Here is a 14,009-nt window from a genome sequence, read left to right on the forward strand (position 1 = left end):
TGCAGAGGGATGAACTCTTTGTTACTCATTCGCACATTGTTGCTGCTCTTCATGTATGAATCAAGGTTTCGTTAGCACTTTTCTACTTCGCATTGCTACTCTGGCTATCTATTTTATTCGATTTTTTGGTTGTTCTATTTGTATAGGTAGTGGGCGTTTTCTTTTGGGTTGTTCTACGAAGCAGAATGGCTTGTTCTACAAGCAGAACGGCCTGTTTTGCAAGCAAAACGGCCCGTTCTGCAAGCAAAATGGCCTGTTCTTCAAGAAGAACGACCTGTTCTCCAAGCAGAACGGCCTGTTCTACTTGGAGAATGGGCCGTTCTCCAAGAAAAACAGGCCATTATGCTTTCAGAACGGGCCGTTCTGCTTGCATTCTTATGTTTTTTTTTGTTTTTTTTACTACTTTTTTACGTCAGATTTTGTAATGTCCGACGTTAATTTACGTCGGTTTTGCAAGTCCGACGTAAAATTTACGTCTCCTGCTTTTACGTCGGTACGTTTTCTGACGTAAAAAGCTCAAAATATCTGACGTAATACACCTCTTTTGTACTAGTGCTCGAACTAAAGCATGACCGACTCAATTAGCTGATCTGCTAACAAATTTGATGGTACAATTCAACTTTCTAATCAAAATCTCATCGTACTTCATCAAAATAGAGCCAACTTCATTTTTCATGAATTTTCTTTTGCATGTTACATCCTTGACAATTTTCTAACAATCAAATTTAACAACTTGCGTGAGATTCATAGATTTAATCCATGTCAATGTATTGAAAAAATTCATTGCTTCTGCCTCCAAAGGTGTAATATTACCTCAATACCAACCAGTTAAAGATGAAAATAAATTGTCATGATGATCACAAATGGAAGTCCCATTATGTAGTGTCCAAAATTAGTAAAAATGGCAACATCGATGTTGCACTTTAGTACTCCAACATAAGGCTTCTCCTAAGATGAAATAAGATGAGTGAAGGTTGGAGTATGGTATTGTTGAAACTCGAAAAAATTCTGATTTTACCCACAAATGGTTTTGACACGTTTGAAAATCTCATTCGTTTAGAAATGTCTGAAGACTAGACTAATCCTTCACTAATGGTTTTTGAAAAAGGTTCTTAGGAGTCGCCATCGACATTTCACTCACAACATTGGAAAAAGGAAAAGATTTTGAAAATCAATAATGGTCTTGATAGCCATAATTAGGTTCGAGGGCTGATTACGTGTAGAGAAGATGTTAAGTACCCTACATCGCCCTAATTAAGTACCCTATGACGATTTTAGCATAATAATAAATAATAATTTGAATATTTACCCCTTTTATTAATTACTCACAAATTAAATATCTACATGGTGAATGGTGTTTCTATGGCGTGATTAATAAAACAATTAAATAAATAGAGGAAGAGAATTTGATGAAATACCTCTGCACCAAGCTTTTTTAGAATAAATCTTCATATGTTGGTACATAGATGCATTTTGGCAGCCTTTCACTCTATAAAGGCCTCACAAACACTCAAGAAATACTGAAGAAAAAAGAAAGAGTTTTTTCTAGGACCAGGTTGACTAAATAGTGTGTATCGGAATGCATGCATTGGACATGTATTTATAGGCACCTGAAGGCGCGGAATGGTCGGTCTGGGGCCATTCCAAATTAGGGTTTTAGGCAAATTTTTAGGTTGGGAATCGCCCATTCTGGTTTGAGAATAGGTCGTTCTCAACTAGGGTTACACATTATTTTTTATAGGTTGGAATGACTCATTTTGGATTGGGAACAGATCGTTCCCAACCAGGGTTTTAGACCAAATTTATGGTTTGGAACAACTTGTTTTAATTTGGGAACGACTCATTCCATGCTTAAAATCCTACCTTCAAGCTTCTAGGCCTTATGTAGTTGTTTTGGGCCTTCTATTGTTGTTCTGGTCTATTTTGGTGCTCTATTGAACCCTTAGGGGCCACTCATGTCGTTCTAGCAGTCCTTTATCCTTAGCCTTGACAGCCTAGATGAAATTCGGTATCTACAGGTACGCATTTTTTCCCAATGCAAACTTCCAATTACAAATCATTTGCATAACCAGGTTAAAAGGGAAATTTGTTGTAAACTTCACATTATTCCACACATTATCATTTCTCGCTTTCCATATACACTGAAACCCATAAATCAATTTCTGTTTTCCTATTGCAGGCAAACTTTGCAAGAGTCTAAAAAATAATATTCTTGAAGCTCTCCGTGCTATTTGTTACATCCTATATCTTTGACAAAATTTCATCTTGGTTCCACACTGCCACAACATGATAAGAATGGAAAAATATATGAGTTAGTTTCTAGTTCTTCACAAAATGGACACAAAAGTAAACAATGAACTTCCTTTTAAATTTATTAATGATCATATTTTTTAGTAAAATTTTTGTGAAGATTAAGATAAAAACAATTAATGATTAAAAAATAGAAATAATCAAGTAGAAATTGATAAACTAATACAAATACTTGTGATTTTAGAAAGAATAAAAAAATGACAATTTATAAATACAATCACTTTTTAATATATATTTTTTTATCTAGCTATGCACATCTCAACTCACTAGATAATGAGTAATCCTAAGGGCAGTTACATGATAAATTAATTATTTTACAACTAATTTAATATATAGCAGGATAATACTTTTGTAAATATGATCATCATATCTAAAATTGGTTATCAAATAACTGATTTTTATATACAAACAAAATCAGTTATGAGGTCAACTAATTTTATATGACAGATTGATTAAATCGATTAAATTTTAATTAATTTTAAATATAACATACTAAATGGCTTAAATAATAACAATTTGTTGTTCTAGGAGCTCCAACCATTACAATGTACGTGGTTTCATTCTATACCAACCTGACTCGAGCTGAGATTAATCGAGTTCAAAGGTCAACTCAGCCGAGGTGATTCCTTGGACAAGCTAGGATAAATACATGAAACGCTAGTATGCCACATGGGACAAAAGATATTAACAAGACACCTCGGCATGTTGACGATCTCGAATACAATTAAACCACAGACTACTCTCAGAAGATAACCATACGGTAGTTACACGGTTACTCGGAAAACCACCATAGGTAATGATATAAGCAATACATGAGATTGGGTACAACAACTAACTTGATCGTCAGAGTCCTTTTTGCAGGTACATCACAGACGTGCGAAGTAGAGATCGACCAGGCAGACTAATCTCGCAAGCCAACTTCAGCAAATACCTTACAAGATCAGCATGGACGAAGAGAAGCACCCGAGTTGAAAGTCCGACCTTAGTCTTGTAAGAACATTTGGCGCTAGAAGGAGGGCCTGGTAAAACTTTTACTCCTTCACCCTTATGGTTTCAACCCGAAGTCAGACCAACAGAGCAACAAGTATACCACGTCCAAATACACCGAATATCGAAGATAATCCGGCCCTACGACGGTTACTTGAACAGATAGAATTGATGCAACAACAACATGCGGCAGCGATGGAAAACCTTCGTAAACAACATGAAGCCGACTTGCAACAGTTACGTGCCGAATAGGCTGCGTTCCGAGCCCAATGGCAACAAAATCAACCACCACCATACACTCATCATGCTAGCCATGTTCCACCTACTACAGAAGAACATCAATCTTCTCTCGATCCTACATACCCACCAAAACCCACTCGAACTCATCGATCTGCACATACTCACATCAGTCATCCTGAACATGATCCACATTCCACTCGACGACACCCTTTCGTTGATGGAATAATGGAAGTTCCCCTCCTACCTACTTGGAAACCGTTAAACATTGACAGATACGACGGAACCACTGATCCTGATGAGCACATCGATGAATATGTTACCCAAATCAACCTTTATACGAATGATGATGCCATCATGTGCCGTGTATTCCCAACTTCACTCAAAGGGGCTGCCCTTAGTTGGTACACACAACTACCACTCTGATCAGTAGATAATTTTGATACTTTGGTCCGCCTCTTCTCTGCCCAATATGCCACTAGCAGGCCTCATCATATCACCTCGGCAGCGTTGTCTAACCTGAGACAACAAGATGATGAATCCCTCAGGCATTTTATGGAACGTTTTGCCAACGTTTCCATCAAAATCCGAAACCTTAATCCTAAGGTCGCCCTTCATTCCATGCTTATGGCACTCAAACCTGGACCTTTTGTCGATAGTCTTTGCCGACATCAACCGGCAACCATGGATGAACTCAGAGCGCGTGTAGCTGGATACATTCAAATGGAGGAACACGCCGAGTTCTGCAACTCTGTCCGAGATAGCTTAACCACCAAGGGAGAACCAAGTACTAGGGAGAAGTCGAAAACTCATTTTGACCCGAGATCAAAAAGACCTCGTCAATCACGAGGTCCCAGGTATGAATTTTATACACCTCTTAATAATGCTCCTCGTGTCAATATTTTAGAGGAAGCTAACCATGCAAATTTGATCTCTCTACCCCCACCGGCACACAACTCGGTCAACGCCGGCAAGAGTAAGCACTGCCGTTATCACAAAAATCACGGGCATACAATAGAAGAGTGTTGGAGTCTCAAAGACCGAATTGAAGAACTTATTCAGGCTGGCCAACTTGGGCAGTATGTCCAATGCGGGCAAACTTCTCGAGGAGGCTTCCGAGGACATGGTAGAGGTGCGGCCGATATCCCAGCCGATATCAAGGACAATACCAAAATTACCAAGGCCGATATGAGGAACACAATTACCACCAGACAAATGCACACGAGGAAAGCAAACCAAGCACAAATAGCGCAGACCCGCAACACATGGGTAAATCCTCTGAGGGAAATAACATACGCGGAGTCATCAATACCATTTCTGGTGGATTTGTAGGGGGAGGAAGTTCCAATTTTGCCAGGAAGCGACATCTACGCAATGTCCAAAACGTCAACAATTGCAATAACTCGGAACCTAAGCCAGAAACACTGACTCCTCCCATTGTTTTCACCGATGACGACTATGAAGGCATCAGCCTAAACCAAAATGATCCAATGGTCATCTCGGTCGAGGTAGCTAATTGGGAGGTCCAGAAAACATTGATTGACCAAGGTAGTTCTGCCGATGTTCTGTATTGGCCGACTTTCTTGAAGCTTGACATTCCTCATCATATGATCCAACCATATTCCGAGCCCCTCGTTGGGTTCGCAGGTGAGCGAGTTCATACTCGTGGTTTCATTGAATTATTAACCTCTTTTGGTACAGCTCAGAATTCAAGGAGAATCTTGATGAAATACCTGTTGGTTGACGCTGTCACTTCTTAAAACATCCTAATTGGAAGACCAACTTTAAATCAATTAGGAGCAATTGTGTCAACACCCCATTTAACTATGAAATTCCCGGGCACAGACGGACATATAATAACTCTCAAAGCTAATCAACAAGTAGCAAGGAAATGTTATGCTGAAAGCCTGAAGATTGCACCTACCAATCTTCAACACGAGATGTCAACCTCTACTGTTGTCGCCCATGTCGGTACAAAGGAAATGGCTGACCTGGATCCCCGAGTTGATATGCATGATTGCTGACCTGACCACATTGATGAATTAATTGAGTTTCAAATTGGCAAAAAACCAAACCAAAGCACCAAAATCGGAAAGCACATTGAAGCTCACGTTCAAGGTCAAAGCATGTCAATACTTACTGAAAATGCTGATCTCTTTGCATGAATTAGTGCAGACATGCCTGCGATAGATCCAAATTTCATATGCCACAGACTAGCTATCTACAGGGAAGAAAAACCTGTATCTCAGAAACAAAGAAAGATCGGAGGTGAAAGAAGAGAAGCTGTCAAAGCTGAAACACAAAAACTTTTGAATGCAGGGCTCATCAGAGAAATCAACTATACCACTTGGTTAGCCAATGTGGTGATGGTTAAAAAATCCAATGGTAAATGGCGCATGTGTGTCGATTACACTGATTTAAACAAAGCCTGCCCAAAAGATGCTTACCCACTTCCCAGCATTGATCGATTGGTTGATGGAGCTTCAGGATACACCATGCTTAGTTTCCTAGATGCCTACTTAGGCTATAACCAAATATTGATGTACCCTCCAGATGAAGAGCACACTGCTTTCATCACAGAGCAAGCTAATTACTGCTACCATGTCATGCCCTTTGGACTCAAAAATGCAGGAGCCACCTATCAAAGACTCATGGACAAGGTCTTCGCCAATCAGATCGGCCGCAACCTTGAAGTGTATGTTGACGATATGGTCATTAAGACAAAATCCATCGAGCATCATGTCCAAGATATTGAAGAAATTTTCAAGCAAATACGAAAACATAACATGAGATTAAACCCTGAGAAATGTGTCTTTGGAGTTCAAGGAGGCAAATTCTTAGGCTTCATGATCACCTGCAGAGGAATTGAAGCAAACCCCGACAAGTGCCAAGCATTGATAAACATGAGAAGTCCCAAAAATCACAAAGAGGTACAGAGGTTGGCAGGACGACTTGCTTCGTTATCTCGGTTTATTCCCAAGCTGGCAGAAAAGGCCAAGCCGATCTTCAATTTACTTAGAAAGCCTAAAGAATTCTATTGGAATGACCAATGTGAACAAGTTTTTACCAACTTCAAACAATTATTGTCAGCTCCACCCATCTTGTCCAAACCAGATTGCCAAGTTGATCTCCTACTATACCTTGTAGTGGCTGATAATGCTCTCAGTGCAGCACTTGTACAAGAAAATAACAAAAAGCAAACTCCCATTTATTTCATCAGCCGAGTACTACAAGACACCGAGAGAAGATATCAGACAATAGAGAAGTTAGTTTTGGCATTGGTGGTCTCATCCCGCCGACTTCGCCCCTATTTCCAATGCCATCAAGTCATTGTGAAGTCGGACTATCCTATTAAGAAAATACTCAGAAAACCTGACTTGGCTGGACAGATGATAGCTTGGTCAGTTGAGCTATCCGAGTACGGGATAAAGTATTAAAGCCGAGGACCACTCAAAGCTCAATGCCTAGCTGACTTCGTTGCTGAGCTCACCCCTGTTCCACCTATTGATGAACTAATCTAGACATTGCACGTAGATGGATCATCTAATGTGAAAGGCAGTGGTGCTGGCATTATTCTTGAAGGACCAAACGACATGATGCTTGAACTTGCTATTAAGTTTGATTTCAAAGCTACTAATAATCAGGCTGAATATGAGGCTTTGTTAGCAGGTTTAACACTAGCCAAAGACGTTGGTGTAAAGAGATTAAAGTGTTGCAGTGATTCCAAGTTGATCACCGAACAAGTAGGAGGAGGTTATCAGACTAAAGAGCCCCAACTTCAAAGGTATAATCTTATGGTATCTCGTCTAACAGCTTTTTTCGATGTTTTCCAAATAGAACACATCCCATGAGCACAGAACGTCAGAGCCGATTTGTTATCAAAGCTTGCTAGCACTAAACGTCCTGACCAACATAAGACTATCATCCAAGAAACTATAGCTGCCCCTAGTTGTCAATTTACAGCAATCTTTGCCAACAATCCCTGTCAACAAGGTTGGATGGCCGATATCTGGAAATATCTTAAAGATGGGGTCTTGCTAGATAGTAAGGTGGAAGCATCCAAAATTAAAAACAAGTCATGCCACTTCACCATTGAAGCTGATGAATTGTTCAAACGAGGCTTCTCCATGCCTCTCCTCAAATGCTTAGACACAGATCAAGCCAACTATGTAATGGATGAGATCCATCGTGGAATTTGTGGCATGCATTCTAGAGCTCGGTCCATGGCTGCCAGAGTTATCCGAGCTGGATACTTCTGGCCAACTACGAGGTCGGACTGTAAGTCATATGTACAGAAATGCAAGGCCTGCCAAGAGTTCGACAATCTACACCAGTTACTCCCAACAACTCTACATTCCATGTAGTCAGCATGGCCCTTTGCCTGGTGGGGGATGGATATTCTTGGTCCTTTTCCAGTAGCCAAAGGTCAACTAAAATTCTTATTAGTTGGCATTGATTACTTCACAAAATGGATTGAAGCTGAAGCCCTAGCAAAGATCACTGTGGCCAATGTTCAAAGATTTACATGGAAGAAAATTATCTGTAGGTATGGCTTACCTCGTGCTATAACCACTGACAATGGAAAGCAGTTTGTTGATAAAAATTTTGAGCAATTTTTGGGGCAACTCGGAATTAATCACAAAGTTACTTCGGTTGAACATCCACAAACGAATGGTCAAGTTGAAGCTGCCAACAAGGTTGTCCTTAGAGAACTCAGGAAAAGACTTGGCTCATCAAAAGGAGAATGGGTGGACGAGCTACCTAGTGTTTTGTGGGCCTATCATTGCACACCACAAACTACCACCCAAGAAACCCCATACAAGTTAACTTATGGGTCTGATTCCATGATACCAGTGGAAGTCGGGGAACCGAGTCACCGAAGACTAACTTTTGATACAACTCAAAATACAGAAGCGCTGAGAATTGATCTCGATCTCATAGATGAAACCAGAGAGTGCGCCCAAGTTCAGGAAGAGGCATGCAAGCTCAGAGCATCTCGGAGATACAATTCCAAGCTTAAGCCGAGATCTTTCCGAGAAGGGGACCTTGTTTGGAGAGCTGTCAGAGAAGCTAGAAAAGATATATCAGCGGGGAAATTTGCAGCTAATTGGGAAGGCCCTTTCCGTATTTTAGAATGTCTGCAAAATGGTGCATACAGACTTGTGGAATTGAGTGGTAAAGTCATCCCAAGGACTTGGAACGCTACTCATCTGAAATTTTATTATAGTTGAAATGTGTAAACCCAGGTAATGTACTCTTTTTCCTACTTCAGTCTTTTTTCCCAATAAAAAAGAAGGGTTTTGGCTGAAGAGGTTTTAATGAGGCATACTTGAGGTCAGCAAGAGAGATGTAATGCACATATAACTCTATATTACAAATTCTCTCTTCTTTCAATTTGGTCATTCTCTCTTCCTTTAATTTAATTCCTTCCCCGTTTTTAATTAATTACGATTACGCCAATCTTTACTTTGAAAATTGGCCAAGTCTGAGCCAATGTTAATAAACTCGGCCAATTCTGAGCCAATGAGTTAATGATTAATAAACTTGGCCAAGTCTGAGCCAATGTTAATCAACTTGGCCAATACAGAGCCAATGAGTTAATGATTAAAAACTTGGCCAAATTTGAGCCAATGTTAATAAACTCAGCGAATTCTGAGCCAATGAGTTGATTATTAATAAACTTGGCCAAATTTGAGCCAACGTTAATCCTGATTTGGAAATTGACCAAGTATGAACCAATGTTTATAAACTTGGCCAAATTTGAGCCGACGTAAACTATAATCTGGAAATTAGCCAAGTTTAAGCTAACGATCTCAGCATTTGGCCAAATGTGAGCCCACACTATTTATATGATTTATTCTGTTTCATACCATGTCAATTATTATTTAAGACTCGAGCATTTTATCTTTACGAAGGAAATCTACACGTATATAATAACTTGCTTATCATTGAAGCTAAAGTGTATGTCATCAAATCACAATTACTCGAAACCAACAAAACATAAAATATAGTGTATATCACTAAAGTACACCTACTCAAAATGAACACATCATATGAAATATCCTATTACAACTTCATTATAATATTAATCTTCACTGCTAAAGTCATCAGGCAGGTCATCCTCACTGATTAATTTTCCTTTCAATTCATCTTTGTTGATATCCAACTCGTGAAGATCAATCTCTGGGGCTATTACTTTGATTTGTCGAAGTGCCTTGGCAAACCCTCTTCTATGTTCCTCCATTACATGCAACTCGGTAGCCTCAAGTTCTGAACTTAACTTATTATTTTTCTTCTCAAGTTCAGTAGCTTTTTCCACATCCGCAGCTATCACTTCTTGACAAGCTTTGTTTTGCTCCTTCAACCGTTGCAACTCATCTTGCAATTTCAAATTCATACGATCTTTCTCTTCAAGCTTCATCTTCAGCTCAACATTTTCTTTTTTCTCTTTGACTGTTTTCCTCAAGCTTCACTTTCAGCTCAACATTTTCTTTTTCTTTTTGTTCTCTCTCTTTCTCTATTCTCTTTACTTTACTCAAGAGTTCTTCCACTTTGGTTGAGTACGACTTGTTTGACCGAATTGATATCTCAAATGCCTTAGTTGACTCTGCCAATTTCCCCTTCTTATCATTTAACTCGGCGGTCAGCAACCCGATTTTTGAATTTTTCGCCTTCAACCTATCCATCTGTTCTATGTTTCCCCCCACCTTTTTCTCCAATGATCAACCACAGCAATTGACCTCTGCAAGAATACTTCCACTGAATCCAACCCCTGTACAGGACCTACTTTTTCAATCAATGCCTTATCGGCAATGCGAGCAGGATCCTCTTGATAAATGGCATCCGCTGTCAGTTTAGCATTCCAAAATAAAGTAACATCTGGAGAGATGCTTACGTGATCTAATCTCCCAAGGGGATTATTGGAATCATATCTCTGGTGCAATGTCCAAGGTCGACTAGTTTGATCACCTTTAGCAGATCCTCCTTGTGGTATTGGAGATGAGAAACCAAGCTAGGCAATTACTTTTTGTAGTTCCGACATCGTGTCATCAGGCGAAATCGAATTAGCTGTTTTCTTAGACTTCAATGTCTACAAAACAAAAGGAAACTAGCATATGTTATCATATTATAGCAATTTTGTTTCCAACAATAATACAAGAATACTCACCGTTTCTTCATCAAGAATCACAACGACTGGCTTAACTCCCTTTTCATGACCAATCTCCGATGTTGAGGAACTTGGAATATTCACATCGGCAACAACTGGATGACTTGAACTAGCAGTTGGATGAGTTAAGCCGCCAGTGGGCCGACTTGAATCAGTATCCTTCTCTCCCATCTTAACCTCAGCTTGAACAGGCCCCGGACGACTTGAGTCCACATTTTTGTCCCCAACTCGCTGTTCAACCCGTTGTTTTTTTCTTCTTTGCCTCCACTTTTTCTGTTTCCACATCTTTATCCCCATATTTTGCTTTCAATTCTCGCCATTTACTCTGTCCCATAATACCTGCACATAAAACAATGCATAATACCATAAGTTATACACATACTTTTCATTAAGTGTAGATATTGTTTTATCATACTTACTCTCTAGATCGTCTTGCGGATTTTTTGATCCTGCAAGCAGCAGAATAGCTTTACTTTCTAACGGCCGAGCTAGCACTTCCAATTTCTCTATATCCTTCTTCTCCGCAGCCGATAATACTAAACCTTTTGACCCATAAAATCTTATGGGTTGTGATTTCCAACTTAGAGGAAATTTTGGTTCACCATTCAAGTGGAAAATCGTGTCTGAGGTTGCGTCCTTATGTGCAGATTGTACTTTAAAAAACTCTTCTTTAAATTTTTTATATGATTGCAAGAAGATCTGAAACAAACCCACATTCGAGCTTCCACTCAATGACACCCACCCAAAGGGTGGTTCCCCCAACTTTATTTGATAAAAATGCATGAAAACCCCCAAACTCAGTTTGATTCCCATTACTGAACATAATATTTGGAATATGAGTACAAAACCCCAGCTATTGGGATGCAATTGACTCGGTGCTACATTAATCTTTTTCAGAAATTCAAACTCGAATGGGGTAAAAGGGATTACCACACCCAAATCTCTAAACAGGCATTGATACATGTATACATGGGGAGGAGATGTTGACACTTTGAAAAATATACGTTCCTCAGACGAACACGGTTCAATGGAAAGTTGCTCTAAATATGGAGGGAGACAAAATTTCAATTTATGCTGCAACAAACTAGCCTCCATTTCATTACTAACCTTACTCTCATACTTACCTACATCTCCCCTCACCCATTTGTACCTAGTAACAAGAATCTTAGGGTGGGAATCTTTCCTGTTGTTCCCACCCCTCTTTTGAACGCTTGCATCCTTTGCCCTACTACCAGTGATTTTCTCTTTCGGTTTACCCATTTCCCCAATCCCTATTCAACACCCAATACCATATAAAGATCAAGAGTAAAACGCTTGATACCTGCGATGTGTATGCTCCTGGAGATTTCTATCCTCGAGTATCCTATTCTCCACGAATGGCTCCTCTCGCAACGAATATGGCGGATAATTGTACACAACCACCGTCCAGCCTTATATATATACCTTACTTCTTCCAACTCTTCGTTATCTCTTGGAGCACCGCAACCCTTTGGTAACACGTTTCGCGTGCTTCCAAATCTTACACATTCAATGACTTGCCTTAAACCACTCAATCGTCATGATTAAATGCCGTACCTGCTCACGCTTCCCTATAATACAGCTGTTGGACTTATAATGATACGCCTTCTTATTCATACACGTGTAGCCTTTCAGCTTGCACCGTTCTGATTCTTTATATTGCCTTTTCGCCTTTCTCGTGGGACGATCTGTCTTTCTTTTTCTCACCTCTTTCATTCCTCCCTCATTCAGAGCTTGGGGGGCTTATGTACCAACCTGACTCGAGCCGAGATTAACCGAGTTCAAAGGTCAACTCAGCCGAGGTGATTCCTTGGACAAGCTAGGATAAATACATGAAACGCTAGTATGCCACATGGGATAAAAGATATTAACAAGACACCTCGGCATGTTGACGATCTCGAATACAATTAAACCGCAAACTACTCTCAGAAGATAACCATACGGCAGTTACACGGTTACACGGAAAACCACCATAGGTAATGATATAAGCAATACATGAGATTGGGTACAACAACTAACTTGATCGTCGGAGTCCTTTTTGCAGGTACATCCCAGACGTGCGAAGCAGAGATCGACCAGGCAGACTAATCTCCCAGGCAAACTAATCTCCCAGGCCAACTTCAGCAAATACCTTACAAGATCAGCATGGACGAAGAGAAGCACCCGAGTTGAAAGTCCGACCTCAGTCTTGTAAGAACACATTGGATTTAAGCAAGTACATATTGACACCTAAAAGCTTGCTTGTTGGAGTTGGTCGAGCTCGGAAAGGACCTCGGGGTGGATCTTTTGTGTGCAACACTAATATACAAAATTAGTTGTTGAAGAATCGATTTTGAATATTATTTTTAAAATCGGTGATTATCCAATTTTAAAGGTGTTATATATAAAATCAAAAGAAACAAAATTAATTATATAACTAATTGTTTAGGTCCAAAACAACCGATTTAATAGGTTACTTTTTCACTAGTTTTACAAAAGTATTTATGACATGAATTGAATACCAAATCCTTTTTAAATAGAAAGTCTTTATAACATGAGAGTACAAATTACATGACCACTACATCAATTTATCAAGTTTAATATACGTTGTTGCAAATGTATTTTTTTTTTTATATATAGAAATCATGGTATTTATATATCATATCGAATTCTAATACCCATACTTACATGGAGAATGTGTCCACATATACACGTATACATAGCCTTTCACCATCAGGACTTTCTGAATGAGTCAACATGAATAAAAATGTGACTTTAAATTTCTGTTGGCGCCCGAGCGAAAGATATTTTCATCTGGGGTTTGTTCTTGTGGATGCAAATTGGGGAGCCATCAATGTCACATGGGACCTAGGTAGACAAGAGAATTTAAAAATGTCTGGAAATAGGGACGTGCATTCGATGAAAGAAGTATAAGCCTGACTTCAAATCCTGGGTGTGTTTCCAGGTTCATGTCCTACACTTGTTGGATCTAATGAATACCACGGCCCCCCTACGATGTGTTTCTTTATCCACCATTGCTTATTATATGACGTGGCAATATTTCAGCGAGAAAGATTTTGTTTTCAAGTTTCTTTTTCCAGCAATCAATGTGAGAACGTCTTCATATCAATTGTGATATGTAGGAAAATAATTTTGTGTACTATTGTATTTAGAGGTACGATATGAACGTGATTGATTTTTTTTTTCTTCTTAATATTTAAAAGTTTCATATCACTTAAAAACACTATAATAAAATGAACTTTTAATGACATTTAATATAATTTTTAGTGGCAATAAAAATCGTTACAAA

The 14,009-nt window shown here is 39.3% G+C and overlaps 3 protein-coding genes across 5 annotated transcripts; 2 read left to right on the forward strand and 1 right to left on the reverse strand.

Moving 5' to 3' along the window:
- The first annotated feature begins 3,762 nt into the window (after positions 1–3,762).
- Positions 3,763–4,866, forward strand: LOC145956331 (uncharacterized). The gene is made up of 2 exons (XM_083071915.1): positions 3,763–3,938; positions 4,020–4,866. The coding sequence occupies exons 1-2, from the start codon at positions 3,763–3,765 to the stop codon at positions 4,864–4,866; spliced, it is 1,023 nt and encodes a 340-aa protein (XP_082928041.1).
- A 2,261-nt stretch (positions 4,867–7,127) lies between these two features.
- LOC145956332 (uncharacterized) lies at positions 7,128–7,898 on the forward strand. Its single transcript, XM_083071916.1, has 2 exons — positions 7,128–7,331; positions 7,392–7,898. Exons 1-2 carry the CDS (start codon positions 7,128–7,130, stop codon positions 7,896–7,898), a joined length of 711 nt encoding a protein of 236 aa, XP_082928042.1.
- A 1,557-nt stretch (positions 7,899–9,455) lies between these two features.
- On the reverse strand, positions 9,456–13,190 carry LOC109788159 (uncharacterized). Of its 3 annotated transcripts, none has more exons than XM_029269191.2 (3): positions 11,122–13,190; positions 10,703–11,041; positions 9,456–10,624 (listed from the first exon to the last, which is right to left on the reverse strand). In XM_029269191.2, exons 1-2 carry the CDS (start codon positions 11,960–11,962, stop codon positions 10,938–10,940), a joined length of 945 nt encoding a protein of 314 aa, XP_029125024.1. In that variant the 5' UTR covers positions 11,963–13,190; the 3' UTR covers positions 9,456–10,624; positions 10,703–10,937. The 3 variants fall into 3 exon arrangements, with proteins under 3 accessions (XP_029125024.1, XP_082927097.1, XP_082927098.1); XM_083070971.1 differs by having other exon boundaries at positions 9,456–10,642; XM_083070972.1 differs by having other exon boundaries at positions 12,024–13,101.
- Between the last annotated feature and the right edge of the window lie 819 nt (positions 13,191–14,009).

This window comes from Cajanus cajan, chromosome 3, assembly GCF_000230855.2.
Source record: "Cajanus cajan strain Asha chromosome 3, NIPB_CcT2T_4, whole genome shotgun sequence".
NCBI lineage: Eukaryota > Viridiplantae > Streptophyta > Magnoliopsida > Fabales > Fabaceae > Cajanus > Cajanus cajan.

Bases quoted from the DNA above. Each gene is read 5' to 3' on its own strand.
- LOC145956331 (XM_083071915.1), top strand. From the start codon at position 3,763: ATGGAAGTTCCCCTCCTACCTACTTGGAAACCGTTAAACATTGACAGA. The intron at 3,939-4,019 runs GTACACACAACT...TGCCACTAGCAG, and splicing joins AAAGGGGCTGCCCTTAGTTG to GCCTCATCATATCACCTCGG.
- LOC145956332 (XM_083071916.1), top strand. From the start codon at position 7,128: ATGATGCTTGAACTTGCTATTAAGTTTGATTTCAAAGCTACTAATAAT. The intron at 7,332-7,391 runs GTATCTCGTCTA...CCATGAGCACAG, and splicing joins TTCAAAGGTATAATCTTATG to AACGTCAGAGCCGATTTGTT.
- LOC109788159 (XM_029269191.2), bottom strand. From the start codon at position 11,962: ATGGGTAAACCGAAAGAGAAAATCACTGGTAGTAGGGCAAAGGATGCA. The intron at 11,042-11,121 runs GTAAGTATGATA...TTTTATGTGCAG, and splicing joins TCCGCAAGACGATCTAGAGA to GTATTATGGGACAGAGTAAA.